At 46.6% G+C, this 22,562-nt stretch overlaps 1 protein-coding gene across 8 annotated transcripts in view; it reads right to left on the minus strand.

The window, feature by feature from the left end:
- The window catches only part of ANK1 (ankyrin 1), a 262,003-nt gene that overhangs the window by 78,189 nt on the left and 161,252 nt on the right, over nucleotides 1-22,562 (minus strand). For all 8 annotated transcript variants that reach the window (XM_081960864.1, XM_081960865.1, XM_081960863.1 and 5 more), the window contains exons 5-9: nucleotides 13,152-13,250; nucleotides 9,766-9,951; nucleotides 4,519-4,617; nucleotides 3,464-3,562; nucleotides 129-227 (exon numbers count right to left, since the gene is read on the minus strand). In XM_081960864.1, coding sequence (XP_081816990.1) covers nucleotides 129-227; nucleotides 3,464-3,562; nucleotides 4,519-4,617; nucleotides 9,766-9,951; nucleotides 13,152-13,250 — 582 coding nt within the window. The remainder of the gene's footprint in view (nucleotides 1-128; nucleotides 228-3,463; nucleotides 3,563-4,518; nucleotides 4,618-9,765; nucleotides 9,952-13,151; nucleotides 13,251-22,562) is intronic.

Consider the following 22,562-nt stretch of genomic DNA (forward strand, 5'->3'; position numbering starts at 1 on the left):
CCCACACATCATGTCAGGACTTCCAGATTCTGCAACCGCTTTGTTCCCTAGGCCATGCGTTTGGTAATTTCGTAAGATTCGTTTCTCCCTCCATGTACATGTATACAGTATTTCTCCAGGCTTCTCACCTTGGTCTTTGCTTGGATGGGTGCTCCGTGGTCCAGCAAGATTTCAGCAATTCGCAGATGCCCATTGCGAGCAGCACAGTGTAATGGGGTCAGTTCATCCTGTAGAAACAGTAGCACTTTAAAAAGCGTGGCATGAATAAATACATATTTTATAGGTTTTATACCCTGCAATGCTGTTGTTAGCAACCAACTGAGTGCTTTGGAAGCACCTAGGCAAACTTGTAAGGTAAAGGTTCCCCTCGCACATATGTGCTAGTCGTTCCTGACTCTAGGAGGTGGTGCTCATTTCTGTTTCAAAGCCAAAGAGCCAGCTCTGACTGAAGACATCTCCGTGGTCATGTGGCCGGCATGACTAAACTCCAAAGGCACACGGAACACTGTTTGCTTCCTACCAAAGATAGTTCCTATTCTTCTACTTGCATTTTTACATGCTTTTGAACTGCTAGGTTGGCAGAAGCTGGGACAAGTCACGGGAGCTCACTCCATTACATGGTGCTGGGGATTTGAACCGCCAACCTGCCGACCTTTTTGATAAACAAGCTCAGTGTCTTAGCCCCTGAGCCACCACATCAAGTCAATCTTGAGTGATCCCCAAAACAATTTAGCTGGGTCCGTTTTTCTCGGAAGGAAGACCCAGGGAAAACCCCAGAGTGTCTGAAAAGGAGAGAAAACATTCTAGAAAAAAGCCATTTTCCCATGATGGCTGATTAGATTTAACATTTAGCATTTTTCTTCTTCTTTTTTGTTGTTGTTAAGGTTGAATGTCTGCTTTTGTTTTGTTTCATTCTGTTCGTTTGTTGTACTGTTTCTTGCAAGTATTTCTAGAAAGGAATAGCTTTGTTTCCTAGGCCAGGCAACCTTAAACACTCAAAGAGCCACAAAGGTCCTAATTGGAAGCTCCCACTTCCCCCACCATAAAGTCTCCTCCTTATGTGGCGTCCTTTTTCCTCTGCTGACCAGAAGTCCAGTTCCCCCACCATAGAGTCTCCTCCTAGCGCAGAATCCTTTATTCCTCTACCAGCGACAGGGAGCTGCAGCAGAGGGATGAAAGAGCCACATGCGGCTCCGGAGCCACAGGTTGCTGACCGCTGTCCTAGGCATCTGTCTGGTAAACTCTCAAGGTTTGTTTTTCTCGCCATAAAAACGTATACATCTGAAATAGAGCTGTTGTTTCTCCATGTCATAGAATATATGTGGGCATATGCATATTTATTTATTCCTTCATTTATTCTGTCATGGTTACCTTATTTTTGGAGTATAAGATGCACTTTTCCCCCCTAAAAGAGGGTGAAAATTTGGGTGCTCTTTATTCATCGAATGTAGCCCCACCCACCCACTGGCCCCCACCTTTTGGCCTCTGCCTCTGGGAAATTTACCTCCTTTCAGCCAGCAGAGAAAATGGGGCTTGCGAAGGCGGCAATAGGCTATGGCAATCCCTGCAGCCTGAAACAGCTGATGATCGGGAGGCTCATGCTGAAATTGAATGTGAAACTTGCTGTTTATTGCATGGAGGAAAATTGCTGTGAGGCAGAGGAATTTTTTTTTCTTGTGCTAATCAGGCTGTTTGCTGCAAGGAGGTAAGTCAATAACTATAAATGCCTACAGAATGTTCAAATTATTACTTATTTTTTAAAAGACTGCTTTATTATTGTTCTAGACAACAACAAAATAAAGAAGCTTTTAAAATATATGCTTGATCTGAGGAGGCCCAGTGCCACTGTATCTTCTTTTAAATAGCAGAGAATAATGTATACTTCCACATCAATTTTAACAGCATCTGCACAAGTATAGTCTGAAATGTAATAACACAGTGTATGTCATCTGTACTGTTTGCTGTTTGCTGCAAGGAGGCAAATTGCTGGGAGGCAGAGGCAGATTTCCCTCCCCCTTGTTTTTTCCCCCAAAAGTTAGGTGCATTTTATACTTCGAAGCATCTTATACTCTGAAAAATACAGTATGTGGTATATATTGGAGGTGGAGATCAATGTTCCCTCTAATTTTTTTTCAGTGTGAGCAGAAAAGTATAGTGTTTGAGCAGCACATTTTTATGCCTGAGCAGCACCTGAATTTTTTTCACAGGTGTCACCTAAGACAACAACAAAATCAGTATTATTTGAAACTAAAAGTTATGTTTATTCAAGGTACCCGCTTAATTAAAAGTGTTATATAGTATCACTTAACAACGCTCCTGCTTAGCAACCAAAATGTTGGGTCAGAAACTCTGGCATTTGAAGCACGCAAGTCTTAAAGCTGTCAAGTTACAAGACCCTTGCATCCCTAACCCTTTAGGAAAAAAAACCCCAAGGGGTCTTCACACCTGACAGCTTGAAGACTTGTGGACTTCAACTCCCAGAATTCCTCCTCCAGTCATGTTGCGGCGACGTCATCTGCGTGGATCTGCTCCATCTTCGGTTTTTTTCACAGGGGGCAGGGCTGCTGCTGAAGATGCTGACGAGCTCCTGCCGCCACTAGAATAACAGCTGCCTCCTTCTCCTCCTCCTCCTCCTCCTCCAAAAGCACCACCACATTTGGAGTGAAGCCGCCAAAGCTCCCGCTGGCGCCCCCGCCCGTGGCAGCGGCGGCGGCGCGTCCCCCTCCACTCGGAGCACCTGAGCTGGGCACCGCATTACCCCTGCTGCCTTCTCCTCCTCCGCCATGCTTTTGAGAAGCCTTGAGGCCTTTTTCCTCTGCTGCGCCCCCCCCCCCCCGCCGCCTTCCTACTGGCTCCCGCGGCCTCATGGCTCCTCAAAAGCACAGCAGAGGAGGAGGGGGCAGCGGTAACGCGGGGCTCAGCTCAGGTGCTCCGAACAGAGGGGGAGGCGCCACTGCCATGGGCGGGGGCGCCGGCAGGAGCTTTGGCGGCTTCACTTCTCACTGTCAGGAAATCTGCTGCAGCGTCGGGCAGCAAATGTGGTGCTGTTAGAGGAGGAGGAGGTGGCAGCAGATATTCCGGTAGCGGCAGGGGCTTTGAGGGTTTATCCCGCGCTCACCAAAACAAGTCTGGGGAGGTCCTTTGCGGGTGGCCAGTTCTAGCCGTCTGAAAAGGACCTCCCCAGCCTCCAGTGCCTGTGACAGTACAAAACACTGCGCGGCAGTTGGAAACTGCTGCACGGTGTTTTGTTGCCACCAGCCACGCACCTTAGAGGGAACAGTGGTGGAGACCCTTTGAGAGCTGTATGCAATGAAATTTCATTTTTAATATATGCCAATTAGTGTACATTCAAAGTGACAATAAAGTTATTCTATTCTATTCTCAGTTACCCCTCTGGATCTCCCTTGCCAACTTCCCTCTGATGGGACAGGCTGTTGTGCTCCTTGGCAAACGTTGCACTTACCTTGGTGCAAACTTCAATGTGAGCTCCCCGGTCAAGCAGCAACCGCACCATTATGATGTTGCCACGTCGAGAGGCGATGTGCAGTGGGGTGATGCCATTCTGTGGGGGCAGAGGGAGGGGAGAGAAATGAGGTGAGTGTCAGGCCTGCAGCCATCTTTTCTTTTGGATCTTTGACCTGCCACACTTTCTATTATTCTACTATGCATTTTCTATTGTGGGAAACTGGGAGGGGGGGGATTATACTGAGTTAGATGATATGTAGCCATAACAAAATTCTTTCTAGAAAGTCAAGGTCATCCTTTGTCTCTGCACCTCTGCACCTGGCTGGAACAGATGGACTTGTGGGTGTGGGGGCAAGATCTTGAACTTTCAACTGGATGGGGGAAACCGAGAAGTTTTCAGATTCGGTTTTTCCAAGATGTGCCAACATGGCTCTCTTAATAAATTGGAACTTTGCCTCGGACTCTGATTTACTTTTGAATGCTATTTGGACCCTGACACTTGTTGACACTGACACTTGTGAACTTCAACTCCCTTAATTCTGGCTGGGCAATTCTGGGGGTTGAAGTCCCCAAGTCTTAAAGTGGCCATGTTTGGAGACTCCTGGTCTAGGAGCAGGCTCTGCTGGAGTCAAAACTGGAGAAGAGGAGGTAGTCCTCTTCTCATCATCTTTCAAGATGGTTAAGGGATTGGTGGCTGTTTTCACCTCCTGGAGGCTCAAGGAAACCCTCCGGAACCTGGGGAGGGCAAAAACTTCCCCCACTACCATGGTGAAGGAGTTTGAGTAGGCTCTGCCCCACATGGGCACACCCACCCAGCAACAGTTTAGAGAACCAGTTGCTAAAATGTTTGGACCCCACCCCTGCTACAAATGTTCTCCTTTATCAATAAAGTAGTTAGCTTGACCTCTCCACACCCTTGGCAATTTGAAAGTGAGTGGACTTCAACTCCCAATTGTCTGCTGGTTGTGGAATTCTGGGAATTGAAGTCCCTATATACCTGGAAATCGCCACAGTTAGGAAACTCTGCAGCATTGGCCTGGGCTCTGCACCTACCTGGGGGGTGAAATTGACACTTGCTCCACGGTTGAGTAGAAGCTGGGCCACGTTGAGATTCTCGTAATGTGCTGCGATATGAAGAGGGGTGAAGCCAGTCTGTAGGAGAAGAAGGAAGGGGAAACAGTCAAATACCCTAGGACAGTGATGGTGAACCTTTTTTTTATGGTGTGCCAAAATTGTCCGTGTGTGCTCCTTGCAAGTACAGCCCACACCAATTCAATCTTCCCTGCCCACTGCGCATGCATGCATGACCCCTCCCCAGGCTCTGGAGGCTTTCCTAAAGCCTGGGGTGGGTGAAAACAGCCTCCCCCACCCTCCACAGAGGCCCTCCAGAAGCCGGAAACGGATCATTTCTGAACTTCCGGTTGGCCCGTCGGGGCCGTTGTTTGCTTTCCCCAGTCTCCGGAGGCTTTCCTGAAGCCTGGGGAGGGCGAAAAATGGCACCAACCGGAAGGTGGCGAACAAACTTCCGGTTGGCCCGTTGGGCCTATTTTTCGGCCTCCCCAGCCTCCGGAGGCTTTTCTGAAGCCCGGAGGAGGCGAAAACAGCATCCCCGACCCTCTAGAAGGCTGAAAATCAGTTGGCGGGCACGCACGCCGGAGCTGATGGCTGGCGTGTCAGCAAATATGGCTCCACGTGACACCTGTGGCACGCGTGCCATAGTTTCGCCTTCATGGCCCTAGGATCTCAGCCAGTAAGAAATACAGGGTGGATTGTCGTCTTGCTCAACACAAGGTCATCCCATTCACTCCATGCTGAACCAACTCTCTCTATTTTGGAGCATTAAGTGCTAAATGGTTTCCTTTACTAATGGCTATTTTACACACGGGATTGATGTGCACTTCTGAGGCATCCCATAAAGATAATTGACCACAGGCAATCCTCAACGTATGGCCACAATTTCCTTCGCCAAACTAGGTAGTTGTTAAATGAGCCACCCTCCATTTTTATGACCTTTTTGTGGTGGTTATGTAGCAAATCACTGCAGTTTATAATAAATAGAAGCAAAAGGGGAGCGGTGGTTGTAGAAGACAACAGTTCATATTTCTGTCAGAAGATTTGCTTATTTTGGTTTGTGCCTCAGAGACTTCTTGTCAGGAATTAATTTCCAGCTTTGCGACTCAAAGCTCTCGGCCTGGCAATTATCCAAGGACTGATAAGGTCTGTTATTGCAATTAACCCTTGGAAGGATTATTGCCTGGACTTTTCTTTGTGTGAATGCCATGAATTCACAGTAACTAAATAAACGGGTTTTTCAGGACAAGGAATCTGTTTCTTGGTTCTTCCAAGGCTAGGTCAGAACAGTTATAAGTGCGAGGACCAGTCATAAGTCCATGTTTTGATGCCATTGTAACTTTGAACAGTTGCTAAATGAATGGTTATTACATTGAGGATTACCTATACACTATATTTCACACTATGAATCCTCTTTTTGGATGCGTCTATAGGTATATCAACATACACAAAAGGGGGGGATCGCTTATGGTTTCCGAAGGCAAAGGACACTGGGCATCTGCTGTTCGCTTCTCCGGTGGGCTTCTTTTAGGAGCACAGGCGGTCTCGAAGGGACCACCTGCCGTAGGGCGGCTTGCTGGAACCTGGAATCAGCATCAGCCATGGGGGGTTTCCAGCCTCGCCTCAGGAGCCAGAGAGCGAGGGGGGTGCATAGTGCAGCAGTCGGCTGCCTGCACCTTCACTGAATGGATTCCAGAAGGAAGCAATTAATCAGAAGTAGCGGCTGAAGTGCTGGAGGTGAGAAGTTCGCTCCAATCTCTCTAATCCTCTTTAACTGATGAGCAGCAGCCTTTTGTAAGTTGTGGATTCAATCTATTCGAAGTTGGAAGATTGGGGGGGGGGTGTCTTTCAGACCCCTCGGGTAAAGCGGCATTTGGACTATCTCTCAATCTCGGAATGGAGAGAGAGAGCAAAAGTTGAATTAGTCACTTGCACTGTCAGGCCTGTAGTTATGTTAGTTTTAGGATCTTTGGCCTGCCATACTTTCTATTATTTTCCTATGCTGTTTGATTAGTGTAGTAGTTGGGAGGGGGGAATAGAAAGGAGTAGGATTGTGGAATGTATTGTTGTGATTCTTTCTAGAAGTTCAAGGTCATCTTTTGTCTCCGCATCTCGACACCTGACCGGAAGCAGAGGGGTGTAGATGCCAGCGTGGAAGATGATAATTGGAACATGTGATGGATTATAGGGTGTAGAGATAGATCATGAACTTTCAACTGGGTGGAATTCCAGGAAGAAGATCAGAGTTGGAATTTCATAGCATAATGCCAACATGCCTGTATGATTAAATTGGAACTTTAAGGATGATTCTGTTCTGGACTCTGATTTACTTTTGCATGGCATTTGGAACGCTGACATTATTCCAACTTTCTCTTTAAAATAAATCACTAGCACAGGGGGGGGGGGCTGGTGAGGAGGTGCTGAATTCCCAACACTGACCGGGACAGCGTAAAATATCAGCAAACAATTATGAGTAAGCTTTTGGTGATAAGAAGCTGAGAGCCAACGTTTCTTGCTATCTTCAAAGGAAAAGGAATCTGCTTCAAGATTTATTGCATCTGGCAAGAGGACGGAGGGGGCTGGAAAAGACTTTTTCTACACCCAGTTAGAAGATGAAAGGAATGGAGATCCAAGCCATCCCCACGCAATCATCTCTGATGGGCTTCCCGGACCAGCTTGGACAACTAAACGTGAGTGTATGTTCCCCCTCCTTCCCCCCAACTTGGAATCAAGGCTTGGAAAAAAACCTGGAGTTTTTCAAGGCTTGGAAAAAAACCTGACCGGAAGCAGAGGGGTGTAGATGCCAGCGTGAAAGATGATGATTGGAACATATGATGGATTATGGGTGTGGGGATAGATCATGAACTTTCAACTGGGTGGAATTCCAGGAAGCAGATCAGAGTTGGAATTTCATAGCATAATGCCAACATGCTTGTATTATTAAATTGGAACTTTAAGGATGATTCTGTTCTGGACTCTGATTTACTTTTGCATGGTATTTGGAACGCTGACACTAACTATGTGAGAAAGATTTATATCACAACTGCAAGAGGTGATTGCTGAGCTGTTTTAAAAACTTTATGGAAACTTGATGTTCTGCTCACAGGGAACCTGTGAAAGGGGGAGCCAAGATGGCCAGCTTCTGTCTTCTTCTTCGCACTTATAAATGAAATTTGCCTTTTGAAACTACCTTTGAAGAAATTCCTGCCTTTATATTACTACTCCCCCCTGAAGGACTCCTGGAGCTCCTCCTGTTATGTGGTCTTTCTGGATTTGGATTATTTGATTTTCTTTTCTTTTTGGGGGCTTGGAACTGTGATTGAGGATTAACTTTCACTTTTGGACTTGCCTGTCTTCTTGGACTCACCCAGCTGCACGCTCCACAGACGCCATTTCTTTTGCAAAAGATTTACAATCATCTCTGAACTCAGATAAATGGGGCCCAGAAAACCACCTTCAGGCAAGGCAGCCTCGGCACATACCTCCTCTACATCCAGCCCAACGACTCAACAGACTCAACAGACAAAAATTCCATCATTTTTACAACAAAAAGGGACTGGAGAGAGTTCAAAAGATTTATCTGTTATCCAAATGTTCCAGGCTATTATGAAGGGGAAAAATGAGTTGAAAAAAGAGGTGGCAGATTTTAAAGAAGATGTCAGCGTTCTAAATACCATGCATGAAATCAATCATCCTTAAAGTTCCAATTTAATCATACAGGCATGTTAGCACATCTGTGGAATTGAGAGAGAGTTGGAATAATGTCAGCGTTCCAAATGCCATGCAAAAGTAAATCAGAGTCCAGAACAGAATCATCCTTAAAGTTCCAATTTAATAATACAGGCATGTTGGCATTATGCTATGAAATTCCAACTCTGATTTTCTCCCTGGAATTCCACACATTTGAAAGTTCATGATTTTATCCCCACACCCATAATCCATCACATGGTCCAATCCTTTTCTTCCACGCTGGCATCTACACCCCTCTGCGTCCGGTCAGGTGTCAAGGTGCGGAGACAAAAGATGACGTTGAGCTTCTAGAAAGAATCACAACAAAACATTCCACAATCCTACTCCTTTCTATTCCCCCCTCCCAACTACTACACTAATGAAACAGCATAGGAAAATATTAGAAAGTGTGGCAGGCCAAAGATCCTAAAAGGAACATAACTACAGGCCTGACAGAAGAGCTCAGAGGTGTACAGCAGCAAACAACAGAAAATAAACAAAGAATCGGTGTGCTGGAGGAGGGTGTGTTCGGGCTGGGGGAGGAGGTTAAGGCAGTCCAGAATGAGAATAGAGAATTGGAAACTTTTATGGTAAAGATAAAACTTGAAAGAATGTCCTTTTTTCTCAGATTCCAGAACCTGCCAGAGACAGAAGATGAAGATCTTAAGGATATTATGAGTACAATCTTAGCAGAATATATTAAGAGAGATAAAGAACAGTTGTGGTGGGATATGGATCTGGTTTACAGGATCAACTCAGCATATGCCAGAACACATAATGTTCCAAGGGAAGTACATGTTAAATTTCTTAGGAAGACCATGAGGTGCTAGGGGGGGGGGGGGACAACTAAAATATAAAGACAAAGAAATTACCATTCTTAAGCAAATTCTGAAAAAAATAAGAGATAAGAGGAGGAAGTATTCCTCCTTATCAAAGAAATTATATAATAAAGAGTTTGGTTTAGATGGTTATTGCCAGAAGGAATGTTGATTTTCTGGAAGGGAAACAGAATTAGAATTAACACAGTTATGGAGGCAGAGCCCTTCATGAAAAAACAGAGTTCCCTCCTAGAAGACGAAAATATAAGAGGTAGTGAAAAAGGTGATAATACACAAGATATGAAGGAGGGAGGGGCTGCGGCTCCGCCTGAGGACAGGGGGGAGGGAGCAATATTGAAAAGACTCAGGTCACAAAAATAAATGTATTTGAAGTATCATTGTAATTGTTGATATATTAGAAAGTGGCAAAAGAGATGACTGAACACATGGTTGATACAATGTATAACAAGATGCTGTTTCTGCTTTCCTTTTATCTTTTGTTTTTTCTTTTCTGTAAAAGTTGTGAGATTTGGAGAGATTTCTACCTCTAGCATGATGGAGCTGCCAAAATTTTTGTATATCCACTTACCCTTTCCCATAAATGTTTAAAAATCAATAAAATTCTTTTTTTTTTTAAAAAGGAAAAGCCAAAAAAAAAAAAACCATACGCAAAACTGCTGACCTTAGAAAGGACATCGGCGTTGGGGTCGTTTTGCAAAAGGACGGCAGCTGTTCGTGTGTCATCGTTGCGGGCGGCTATGTGTAATGCCGGGAGGCGCACCTTCCCCTTCGTCCCGTAGTTAATCAGGTGGGCCACCACGTTTTCATGGCCCTGCTGCAGAGCCACTGCCAAGGGGGTAAAACCATCCTGCCAGAGATTGAAGAAAGGAAAGCAAAAAGTAAGAAAACGGGCAGAGACCAACCATTTCATTAATTTAACATCTGTTTCCTGAAATTCCTTGAAGGCAAGAGGGAGCATCCTGGCCCTTCAGCCCTTGTTTATAAGGCCTAAAGCACCATAATTCTGGAGACAAAAATTTAGGTACATCATGCAAAGATAGGAACAGGATGAGAAGAACTGTGTGTTTTCCTTACCCTTCCTCAAGAGCTGATGTTTTTGTTGGACAAAAACCTATAAGTAGGAAGGTAGGAAGAGGAGGGCCCACTTATTTAAACACAACATCCACAAATATGTTTCTCAGAGCCAAAACATGGAAACAAGGATAAAAATCTCAGCAGGAAGAGAAGAGGGGCTGACGTCACAACGACACGATGTGCAATCTTGGAGCTCCAAGATCGCAGTTGATATTTCTTCCGCTGGACGGTCCTTTTGGACCTAAACCATCCCGCTGAGATGGTGATTGACAAGAGTACGTCCCGCTGATCTCAGGGAAACTGCAAAGTCCCCGATTGACCCAGAAGAACCTCTTATTTCCGACGACAGAAATGCAGCCATTGAAGCTGCTGAAGTTGGGACAGCTCCGGAATGGAAAGAAAGCGGAAAGAGAAAGTGTGTTGAATTGGTGAGGAAATTTTATTATTAGAAAAGAGACTACCCCAAAAAAATTAGAGCTAAATTAAAATTAAAGACAGAAGAGAGTAAGCGGCGAAATTAAGCTACATTAAACTTAGTGTGTTATCCTTTTTTAATTTTTCTTTTTATGGATGGAATTTTTGCAAATGTTCCCTATTTTTTAAACTGAATTGATTAGTTTTTCTTCTTTTACTTTTTACTCTTTCTTATACCTATGGATTAAAAAATTCCATTTTTTTACAATGCTTGATTGGATTGTTTTCTTTCTCCATTTAAGAATTGTTTTTCTTTAAGTTTGGAACATAAAGAAGATATAAAGAGGAATATAAAGAGGACTGTAACAACAGAGGGAAAAGAAGTAACACTGCCACTTAGAGGCTGGAGCTTGGAAACATTGTCTTTTCTTTTTTCTCTTTGATCATTTGACACTTCAAGGCTTCTCAGCTTGTTTACTGAGAGTGATAGTAGGAAGAACACAGGTTGTTTACACAGGTGTTCTTTGGGAGTTCTATCACCAGCTGGTTTGGAGGGAAGACTAAGCCTTGACTTGAAAGATTATAATGAACTTGCTTGAAATTTAACAAAAAGCCTTGAATGCTATGTCAGTGGTTTACAAGTTGGAAGAATGGTGTAACATGAAAAAGAAACTGTAACATTGCAAATGATTATGTTTGAAATTCAAAAAAATATTAGTAGTAACAGAGAAAATTGAGAAGAGTTGGAGAATATAGAATACAAAACAGAAAAATTGATGGAAAAATTGAGGATGTTTATCAAATGAAGAAAGTGGAGGACAGAGTTCTAAAAATTGAAGAAAAAAATGAGCAAAGAGATAAGAAAATTGTGGATACTGACAACAAATTGAGCATGGTTGGAAGTGGCAAGAGCAGAATATGGGAAGGGGAGATAGATGGACTGGAACTCTACCCCAGATTTCAAAGTATAGAAGAAGAAAAGAGAGAAAAAATGATGGAGGTAAGGAGAGAAATCTTGACAGAAGCACCAGTGATAACCAAAGACAAACTGATGGAAGGAGCAAATGGAGGGTCTCGAGTTTTTATAAGATACGAATGAACAAGTTGCAAAGAGAAGTCCATACAAGACTTACCAAGAAAGTAATCAGAATACTAATGCTACAAATGGCAAGATATATTAGACGGCACTATTACTGGAAAGATACAGGTTGATGTAATGAAAGTGTATAATAAATCATAGTCAAATGAAGGTTGAGGTACAATAATAGTAATATAAATATAAATATAAATATTTGATTTAAAATATGTGATTAGATATGAATTGTAAGTGATGATTATGGAAGGGATGCACAGAAATTTTGTAACCCACTGACACACTTTCTACAATTTGTAATGGAAGATGGTTTTATGTTATTTGTTTTTTGTTCTCTCCATTTGTGTTTGTTTAAAAATAAAAAAATTGTTTATAAAAAAAAATCTCAGCAGGAAGGAAAAAGAAAATGGTTAAGCACAGAACACCCTATAAGAAAGTTTTATCTTAATGAGATGGGCAGCAACCATCAAACTTTGCAGCATCTTCTCTCCCTCCCTCTCTCTCTCTCTCCTTCTTTCTCCCTCACACACTCTCTTTCACTCTCCCCCCCTCTCCCTTTCCCTCCCTCACTCTCTCCTTTACATTTTCTCCTCCTCTTGTCTATATCCCTGTCCATCTCCCCATCCCCCTCTCCCTCCCTCCCCCCGCTCCCTCCCTCCCCCTCTCTCCCTCCTCTCCTTTCTCTCTCTCCCTCCCCCCCTCACACTCTTTCCCTCTCCTTCTCTCTCCTTCACACCTCTCCCTCACATTCTCTCCCTCCCTCTCTCTCTCCCTCCCTCCCTTGTTCCCTCACATTTCCCCCTCTCTCTCCTTCTATCTCCCGTCCATCTCCCCATCCCCCCCTCTCTCCCTCTCCCCACTCCCTCTCTCATACTCTCTCTCCCCCTCTCTCCCCCCTCTCTCCCTTTCCCTCTCTCTCCCTCTCCACTCTCCCTCTCTCTCTCCCTCTCTTTCATTTTGCTTAACGACCAAGTTGTCAGAATGGAACCAGATCACTTTAACAATATGAGGGTGTCTTAACTCTCCAAAACCCCCAGTTCTTTTCCTTCCCAGCATTTGCCGTGTGACCTCCTATGGCCTCCCAGCAAACAGTGGCATCTTCTCGCTACCAAGAGCTGCCTTATTTTTAGGCTCCTCGCCACATCCCTCGGCGACAAAGTGGGCACCTGACACTGGGCTTGCCCGGTTCCTTTTCCCACATCTGAACTGGGGAGACACTTCAGGTGGTGTTAGAACAAATTCCCCTGCTAATAAGCAGCCTCTAGTAGCAACGAGGTAAACAACATATGGGAGAAAGAAGCAAGAAGTGAGTGGGCTCAAATCATCTATATATATATTTCACATTCACGTTGGAGAACAAAGGCATTCACAAAAATTCTATAAAGGTTGCTCATCTGAATTCAGAAAGACTTGTTATTTTCTCGACCCGATGACAGTTGGTGAATTCTCTGGGGAAAGATACTCACCTCCGTGGCTACGTTTTGGTTAGCACCGTTTTCCAGTAAGAACTTGACAACTTCCAGGTGATTCTCTTGGGCGGCCATATACAGCGGCGTGAAGCCTTTCTACAAAGAGAGAATCAGTCGTGGGACATCAAACACCATACAAATAGCACAACGAACACCGGTGAGGAGAGGCATAGAGAAACTGCAGGAACTGGGCATGGCTAGTCAAGTGAAGAGAAGGACCAGAGGAGACAGGATAGCAGTCTTCCAATATTTGAGGGGCTCAAACCAGGGATGAAATCCAGCAAGTTCTGACAGGTTCTGGAGAACTGGTAGTGGAAATTTTGAGTACTTCGGAGAACCGGTAGCAGAAATTTTGAGTAATTCAGAGAATGGCAAATGCCACCTCTGGCTGGCCACAGAGTGGGGAGGGAATGAGTATTTTGCACTATCCTTCCTCCAGGAGTGGGGAGGGAATAGGGATTTTGCAGTATCCTTCCCCTGCCACGCCCACCAAGCCAGGCCCACCAAGCTGTGCCCACAGTACCGGTAGTAAAAAAAATGAATTTCACCACTGGGTCAAACTATTTTCCAAAGCACCAAAAGGCAAGACAAGAAACAATGAATGGAAACTCACCAGGGACAGAAGCAATCTAAAACTAAGGAGAAATTCCCTAACGGTGAGAGCAATCAACCGATGGAGTGGCTTGCCTCCCCTAGTCCTTCTTTTCTCTAGACTAGACATGATACCCAGTTCCTGCAACCATTCTTTGTATGTTTTAGCCTCCAGCCCCCTAATCATTCTTGTTGCTTGAGCAGAGGGTTGGACAGGAAGACCTCCAAGGTCTCTTCCATGATTCTACAATAATGGGCCAGAGTAGGACTTGAGGAAAGCAACAAAGATGATTAGGGGACTGGAGGCTAAAACATATGAAGAACGGTTGCAGGAACTGTGTATGTCTAGTTTAATGAAAAGAAGGATCAGGGATGACATGATAGCAGTGTTCCAATATCTCAGGGGTTGCCACAAAGAAGAGGGGGTCAAACTATTCTCCAAAGCATCTGAGGGCAGAACAAAAAGCAATGGGTGGAAACTAATCAAGGAGAGAAGCAACTCAGAACTAAAGAGAAATTTCCTGACAGTGAGAACAATTAATTGGTGGAACAACTTGCCTCCAGAAGTTGTGAATTCTCCAACACTGGAAGAGATTTTTAAGAAGAGATTGGACAACCATTTGTCTGAAGTGGTGTAGGGTTTCCTGCCTAAGCAGGGGGGTTGGACTAGAAAACCTCCAAGGCCCCTTCCAATTCTGTTATTCTATTAATGGCTTTGGTAGGTTGATTTTAGCTTTCCCTAAAATTGGTCGTCATTGCAGAAATTTTAAAATTTAAACAGGGCTTCTGGTAAAACAGTCCATAGGTTTCAACCTCAGCTCTGATCCTGCAGAGCCAAAGAAACAGAAGGAAAGGAACTTCAAAAGCTCTAAATGAGGAAAAAAACACCCAAAATATGAACAAGACTCTGAATATTACTTTGTATGGGATTTATGGTATAATTGGCTAGAGGAAAGGGGAAAAAAAGTAGGAAAGCAAAAAAGAAAAGAAGAAAGCTCAAGAATTCAAAAAATAACTACAAAACCGGAATATGTGTGTGTGTGTGTGTGTGTGTGTGTGTGTATGTATATGTATATGTATGTTGTATTTGTACTGATAAATAAATAAAGGTAGACTAGTATAGATCTATTTCGAGCTAATTAGCTCTCATCAGCTAGCCATAACCTTACTGGGATTTGAACCTGGGCTGTATTATATCTTAGGCAGGAGTCTTAGCCACCTTATAAGGAGGCGAGCCTGTGGCTTAGTGGCTAAGACTCCTGCCTAAGATATAATACAGCCCAGGTTCAAATCCCAGTAAGGGTATGGCTAGCTGATGAGAGCTAATTAGCTCGAAATAGATCTATACTAGTCTCCCTTTATTTATTTATCAGTACAAATACAACACAAATATAAAAAGGCAACATTAAAAATAAAAATATGGTTTTCTGCCTGCATGGTCTTCTGTGATAAGCCGAAGGACAGAAAGAGGGAGTAGTGACCTTCCTCCCATATTTAGGCATACCAGGGTTGTAACACAAATACATACATACATACATACATACATACATACATACATACATACATACATATATATATATATATATAAAGGTTGTTATATATAGAATGGAAAAAAATGTGTATGTGTGTATGTATGTATGTATGTATGTATGTATGTATGTATGTAATATAAAATTTACATGTACAGATAAAAGAATCACAGCAGATATATAAAAGAAGTGTAATGTGTTGCAAAGATGTGGTGTTTGTATAAACAAAATAAAAAGTTTTTTTTAAAAACAGCAACACCACCCCGCCCCGAGTTCTAACAGATGATGAAATCAGGTGCCTGAAATCACAGGCTGTTTACTCATCTGCTTAGCAATACATACATACATACATACATACATACATACATACATACATACATACATACATATTACCAACTTATGCAGAGGCGGTGTGTATGTGTTTGTTTTAAGAGCTGGAAATCAAGAGGGGAGTTTCATGGTTTTTGCAGCCAAACACAAGCGCTTTTCCTCTCCTTTTGGGAAGATGACTCATAAGTATGACTTGCAATCAGGATGGAAAAGATTGCTGCGAGAGGTGGGGGGCAGGGAGGACATTTACTTGCTGTTCTCAGCCAGAACGACAGCCATCCAAACACCTCTCAAAAGAGTGAGCTTTTTTTCTAGCTCCCCTCTACCCTGTCATCTCCTCCACCCCCCCAGCTCTCTCTCTCTCCCAGCCACCTTATTTTCATTCCCTCTCCCCCATATTTATCTGACCTTCGGATATCAACTTATGTAACCCAAAAATGCAGGAGCCCCAGAAGGGCTTAGGCAGAGACCATGCAGCCCGGGAACCAGCAGGGGGGGCAGGTGAACATTCTCCGTCCCGCTTGCTCACCCAACAGAGGGAACAGGCTGATCTTCTCTCTGTCCATCTAAGAGACACCTGGAAAGCATTTTTTATTGATGTCTCAAGCTCTTCTGGTTGATTGGGTGGCAGAAAGGCAAGTGAAGTTGGCAAGTTTGGCTGAGAACAGCCAGTGCTCCTCAAAAGCTCAGTGGGATGCAAGAAGGATGCTGGACAGAGGCCTTACAAGGCTTTGGATCCAATGAGAATTGAGAGACTCCGAGCAAAAGAGCAGGAATAATGCAAAAGTAAATGTAGTCAGAGATTTATGTGAGTGTGCAAGCTATCCATCCTTTCAGTCCATGGAAGATATTATAGAGAGACCTTGACTTACAACTGTTCATTTAGTGACTATTCAAAGTTGCAACAAACACTGAAAAAGGAGGACTTAGGATTTAGCATCTCTGTGGTCACATGATCAAAATTCAGACACTGGGCAACTGGCATGTACCTATGGCGGTTGCAATCTCCCAAGGTCATGCGATCCCCTTCGGATGAAGAAAAGGCCAAGGAGACGCCAGATTCACTTATCAACCACGTTACTCACTTAACAACCGCAGGGATTCATCTAACTGTGGCAAGGAAGGTCGCAAAATAGGTCAAATTCACTTAACAAGAATCTCACTTAGAGACATAAATTTGGGGGGGTTAATTGTGATTGCAAGTCGAGGTTCTACCCTCGATTTGCAATAACAATTATTTATTTATTTATTTATTTATTTATTTATTTATTTATTTATTTATTTATTCTTAGCGCTTATAGACCGCCCCCTCTCCCGAAAGGGACTCGAATTAACAAGAAATAAAAAAATACTCTGTGCAAGTTCTCACTCCGCAGAATAAGAAATGAACCCTTTCACTGCTTGAAATCAGTGAGTGTTTCTCATGCTGGCTGGGGAATTCTGGGAGTTGAAGTCCCTCTCCTCTCCCATCTTAAAAGTGGCTAAGATGGAGCAATGCTAGAGCATCAGAGAAGCAACCTAGGTGCCTAAGGACACATTTAGGTCCTTGTTCATGAGTGCTGAAAACCAAAGCTCTACAAGGGAACAGATTACTGATCTCTGTTCTGAGGCAGGGGTGGGCTTCAAAATTTTTAGCAAAGACTTCCGGTTCCGGCGGCTGACCGCGACGGGCAGGATCTGCTCACCCCACGCTTTCCCGGTGGGCCCCTCACTCCTTGGGGGGCACAGGACGCCCCGTAGAGGCTCCTGCCAAAGGGGCGGCACCGCGGGGGATCCTCCGAGTCGGCGGCGGCTGAGGGGGGGGCACATCGCCCTAGGCATCGGGGAGCATGATGGGGAGGCGCTCCGGCATCTTCGCAGTGAGGCAGCTGGAAGAATGAGCGATCTGAAGGATGCGGCTGCGGTGCGGTGAGGCGGAAACCTCTCTCCATTCCCTTTGCTTGTTTGAAAGAAATTGCCAGCTATTTAAAACTTCCTTTCGATTTGGTTTTGAGAAGCACGGCTGGAGGGAGGGGGATTCCCCCCCCCCTCGGACAGGCGGCTGTAAACTATTTTTGCTCTTAGCCCTAGGGGAGGAGGCAGAGACAGAGCCAACTAATGACGCCACGCTCATAGCAAAGGCGAATTTCGGATTTAACCATACAATGGAATGATGATCTGGAAACTTTGGAAACTTTGAAACTCCTAAACCCGAAGCTGGCAGGGCAAGATGGCCCTACTGACTTTGTTACCATCTGCAGCACCTTAACCCCACTGGATTCTTATATCAATTTACCTGAGGTCAGACCTGCTCCGCCTGCGGGAGGCCCCTCTCTCGCAGGCATGGCCCTTGGCTCTCTCAAGGGCCCGCCTCGATGACGGGTTTGTCAACCCCGAGAGGTGCAGGAAACAGAAGCTAAGGGGGTTTTTAATTAAATGCTTTGTATCTTTTTTAGGGGGTTCCAGGGTGGGGGGGAGGGTCCATCAGACCGGGAGGGAAGCCAGTGCCAGGCAAACAGGTGAGTCCAGGAAGGAAGGGAACGAGGTGGGGGGGGGAAAGAAAAGGTCATTTCAACGGAGGGTTGTTTTATTACAATGGTCGTGGGGAGAGGGGGATGCGAGGACAGGAGAAGATCCCAAGGTCGGTTGGGAGACCATGGCTGCTGGCTACGCCCAGTCATTTATACCAACCCCCGCAGTCTGGGTGGTCAGGAGCTACAGAGCCAGGGCCTGCGGCTGATGCTTTGCAATGCAAGGTCTGTGATTAACAAGGCCCCCCTCATCAGTGAGTTGATCTCAGAGGGGGAGCTAGACCTTGCAGGGATAACGGAGACCTGGTTGGGCCACGAGGGCGGTTTGCCCCTCGTGGAAATGTGCCCACCGGGTTTCCGGGCATTTCATCAGCCCCGGGCCCTGGGTAAGGGTGGTGGGGTGGCGGTAGTTATTCGGGAATGTTTGGAGCCGAGAGAGTTCACTGTTCCTCAGATACTCGGGTGTGAGTCCCTTGGTGTGAAATGGGGCCCAGGGAGGCAGTGGGGCTTGCTGATTGTATACTTGGCTCCTCACTATGCATCAGCAGCCCTGCCCGAGCTCCTCGAGCTGATCTCGGAAACGGCAGTTGAGACCTCCAAGCTTCTGGTTATGGGGGATTTCAACTTGCCGTCGACGGGAGAGGCTTCTGAGGTGGCTCGGGAGTTCATGGCTTCCATGACGGCCATGGACCTGACCCAATTAGTTCAGGGCCCCACTCACGAAGGTGGTCACACACTAGACCTTGTTTTCGTATCTGAGCAGTGGACGAGTGATCTGGGAATGGGGGATTTAGTCATCACGCCCCTGTCATGGTCTGATCACTCATCTCTCTGGCTGAACTTCCCTGGCGCTACCTCCCACCGCGAGGAGGCGGAACCAGACTGTCTAAGCTGGTACCGCCCCAGGCACCTGATGGAACCGGATAGATTCCAGACGGAGCTTGGGCCAATACCTATAGCCCTGACCCGCTCCCGGTCGGAGGACCTAGCGGCCGCCTGGAATAGGGCGGCAGCTGGGGCCTTGGACCGGGTTGCGCCTTTGTGATGTCTCCTGCGGCAGCGATCCACCCGGGCTCCTTGGTTTACCGAGGAGCTGAGGGTGATGAAACGCCATAGGAGACGTCTAGAGAGCAGGTGGAGGTCCTCACGCTCCGAATCTGATCGAGCACAGGTAAGAGCCTACTTGCGGACTTACCTTGTGGCATTAAGGGCGGCCAAACGTAGACATTGTGCCACCCTTATTGCGTCCGGCGATAACCGCCCTGCCGCCCTGTTTCGGGTGACCCGCTCCCTCCTATCACAGAGGACGCGGGGGGCACCCCTGCAGGGAAGAGCAGAGGAGTTTGGGGAATATCTGCAGGACAAAGTCGCTCAGATCCGGAGCGGATGGGCCCCCTTCAGTGGACCGGACGAGCCGTCAACAGCGAGTCTTGTGAGACCACTCTGGGAGGAGTTTGACTCTGTTGCCCCCGAGGATTTGGACAGGTTACGTGGACGGCTGCGACCCACCACATGTTCAATGGACCCGTGTCCCTCCTGGCTGGTACTGGCATCCTGGGAGACGACACGAGGCTGGCTTCTGGGCCTGGTGAACGCTTCGTTGGGTGAGGGATCCTTGCCAACCGCCTTGAAAGAGGCGGTGGTGAGGCCCCTGCTCAAGAAGCCTTCACTGGACCCAACGGAACTAGCTAATTACCGTCCAGTCTCCAACCTTCCCTTTTTGGCGAAGGTTGTTGAGAATGTGGTGGCGCAGCAATTTCCGCGACACCTCGACGAATCCGAATATCTAGACTCATGCCAGTCCGGTTTCCGACCCGGGCACAGCACGGAGACAGCCTTGGTCGCGTTGGTTGATGATCTCTGGAGGGCCAGAGATAGAGGTTGTTCCTCTATCCTGGTCCTATTAGACCTCTCAGCGGCTTTTGATACCATCGACCATGGTATCCTATTGCGCCGGCTGGGGGGGATGGGAGTCGGAGGCACCGTTCTACGGTGGTTCGGCTCCTACCTCTCTGACCGGACGCAATGTGTGTTGACAGGGGGGCAGAGGTCGACCCTGATGCCACTCTCTTGTGGGGTGCCGCAGGGGTCGGTCCTCTCGCCCCTCCTGTTCAACGCATATGTGAAGCCGCTGGGGGAGATCATCCATGGTTTTGGGGTTGAATACCATCTGTACGCTGATGATACGCAGCTGTACATCTCAACCCCAAACCACCCCAACGAGGCTGTCGAAGTGATGTCCCGGTGTTTGGAAGCCGTCGGGGTCTGGATGGGGGACAACAGACTCAAACTCAACCCCTCCAAGACTGAGTGGCTGTGGCTACCGGCACCCCGGTTCAGCCAGCTAACTCCATCGCTGGCCATAGGGGGTGAACAACTCCCCCCTGTGGAGCGGGCGCGCAATTTGGGCGTCCTCCTAGATGCCCGGCTGTCTATGGATGACCATGTGGCAGCCGTGGCAAGGGGGGCGTTCCACCAGGTTCGCCTGGTGCGTCAATTGCACCCCCTACTGGACCGGGATGCCCTACGCACGGTCACTCATGCGCTGGTGACGTCTCGCCTGGACTACTGCAATGCCCTCTACATGGGGCTTCCCTTGGGACGCATCCGAAGACTACAGCTAGTCCAGAACGCAGCCGCGCGGGTGATTATGGGGAGCTCAAGATACTCCCACGTGACACCTCTCCTGCGCGAGCTGCACTGGCTACCTGTGGTTTTTCGGGTGCGTTTCAAGGTATTGATTACCATCTTTAAAGTGCTCCATGGCACAGGACCCAGTTACCTGCGGGATCGTATCCTCCCGCACACATCCCTATGACCAATCCGCTCTCACAGGGAGGGACTACTACTGGTGCCGTCCACTAGGCAGTGCCAGCGGGCGACGCCTAGGGGTAGGACCTTCTCTGTGATGGGCCCAACCCTCTGGAATGACCTCCCCCCCGACATTAGAACTACCACTGACTTCCGTTCCTTCCGTCAAAAATTAAAGACTCACCTGTTTCGATTAGCTGGCCTGGCACATTCTTAGTTTTTACCTCCCGGTGGATAAATTTTAATGGGTAATTTTGGGTAATATTTTAACTCCTGGGTTATTAGAGTTTTTAATGTACTATATTTATTATTCTATATACAGTCTTGCAACCTCCTCCACCTACGTATTTAATTATTTAACTGTTTTATGTATGTATTTTATAACGCATTTTAGTGACTGTACACCGCCCCGAGTCCCTTTCGGGAGAGGGGGCGGTCTATAAATATGAATAATAATAATAATAATAATAATAATAATAATAATAATAATAATAATAATAATACTTTAATTTATAGACTGCACCCTTTCCTAGACAGGACTCGGGGCGGTGTACAGTCATATTAAAAACAATGTGGATACAAAAATATAGATATACATAGATAGACGGAGGAGGTAGGATATACACTGTACAATAATGGATTAAAATTCGAATAAAAATTAAAAATTACCCTTAAAAACTACCCCAAAATAAGATGTTTGCCAGGAGGTTGAAAGTGGGACTATAAATCAGCTAGGCCAGCTAATTGGAACAGGTGGGTCTTACGTTTCTGTTGGAAGGAACGGAGGTCGGTAGTAGTTCTGATATCGGGGGGGGGGGGAGGTCATTCCAGAGGGTTGGGCCCATCACAGAAAAGGCTCTACTCCTGGGCGCCGCCCGTTGACACTGCTTAGTGGACGGCACCCGGAGGAGTCCCTCCCTGTGGGAGCGAATTGGTCGCAGGGATGTATGAGGTGAGATGCGATCCCGCAGGTAACTAGGTCCTATGCCATGAAGCGCTTTGAAGATGGTAACCAACACCTTGAAACGCACCCGAAAAACCACAGGCAGCCAGTGCAGCTAGCGCAGGAGTGGTGTTATATGGGAGTATCTGGTCCTCCCCATGATAGCCCGCGCAGCCGCATTCTGAACTAACTGTAGTCTTTGGGTGCATCTCAAGGGGAGCCCCATGTAGAGAGCGTTGCAGTAGTCCAGACGAGACGTCACCAGCGCATGAGTGACTGTGCGTAAGGCGTCCCGGTCCAATAGGGGGCGCAATTGGCGCACCAGGCGAACCTGGTGGAACGCCCCCCTCGCCACGGCTGCCACATGGTCATCCATCGACAGCCGGGCATCAAGGAGGACGCCCAAATTGCGCGCCCGCTCCACGGGGGGCAGTTGTTCGCCCCCTATGGCCAGCGATGGAGTCCACTAGTTGAACCGGGGCGCCGGTAGCCACAGCCACTCCGTCTTGGAAGGGTTGAGCCTGAGTCTGTTATCCCCCATCCAGACCCGAACGGCTTCCAAGCACCGGGACATCATTTCGACGGCCTCGTTGGGGTGGTTTGGGGTGGAGATGTACAGCTGCGTGTCATCAGCGTACAGATGGTATCCGACCCCAAAACCACGGATGATCTCACCCAGCAGCTTCACGTATGT

This window comes from Natrix helvetica, assembly GCF_964273705.1.
Source record: "Natrix helvetica genome assembly, chromosome: 8".
NCBI lineage: Eukaryota > Metazoa > Chordata > Lepidosauria > Squamata > Natricidae > Natrix > Natrix helvetica.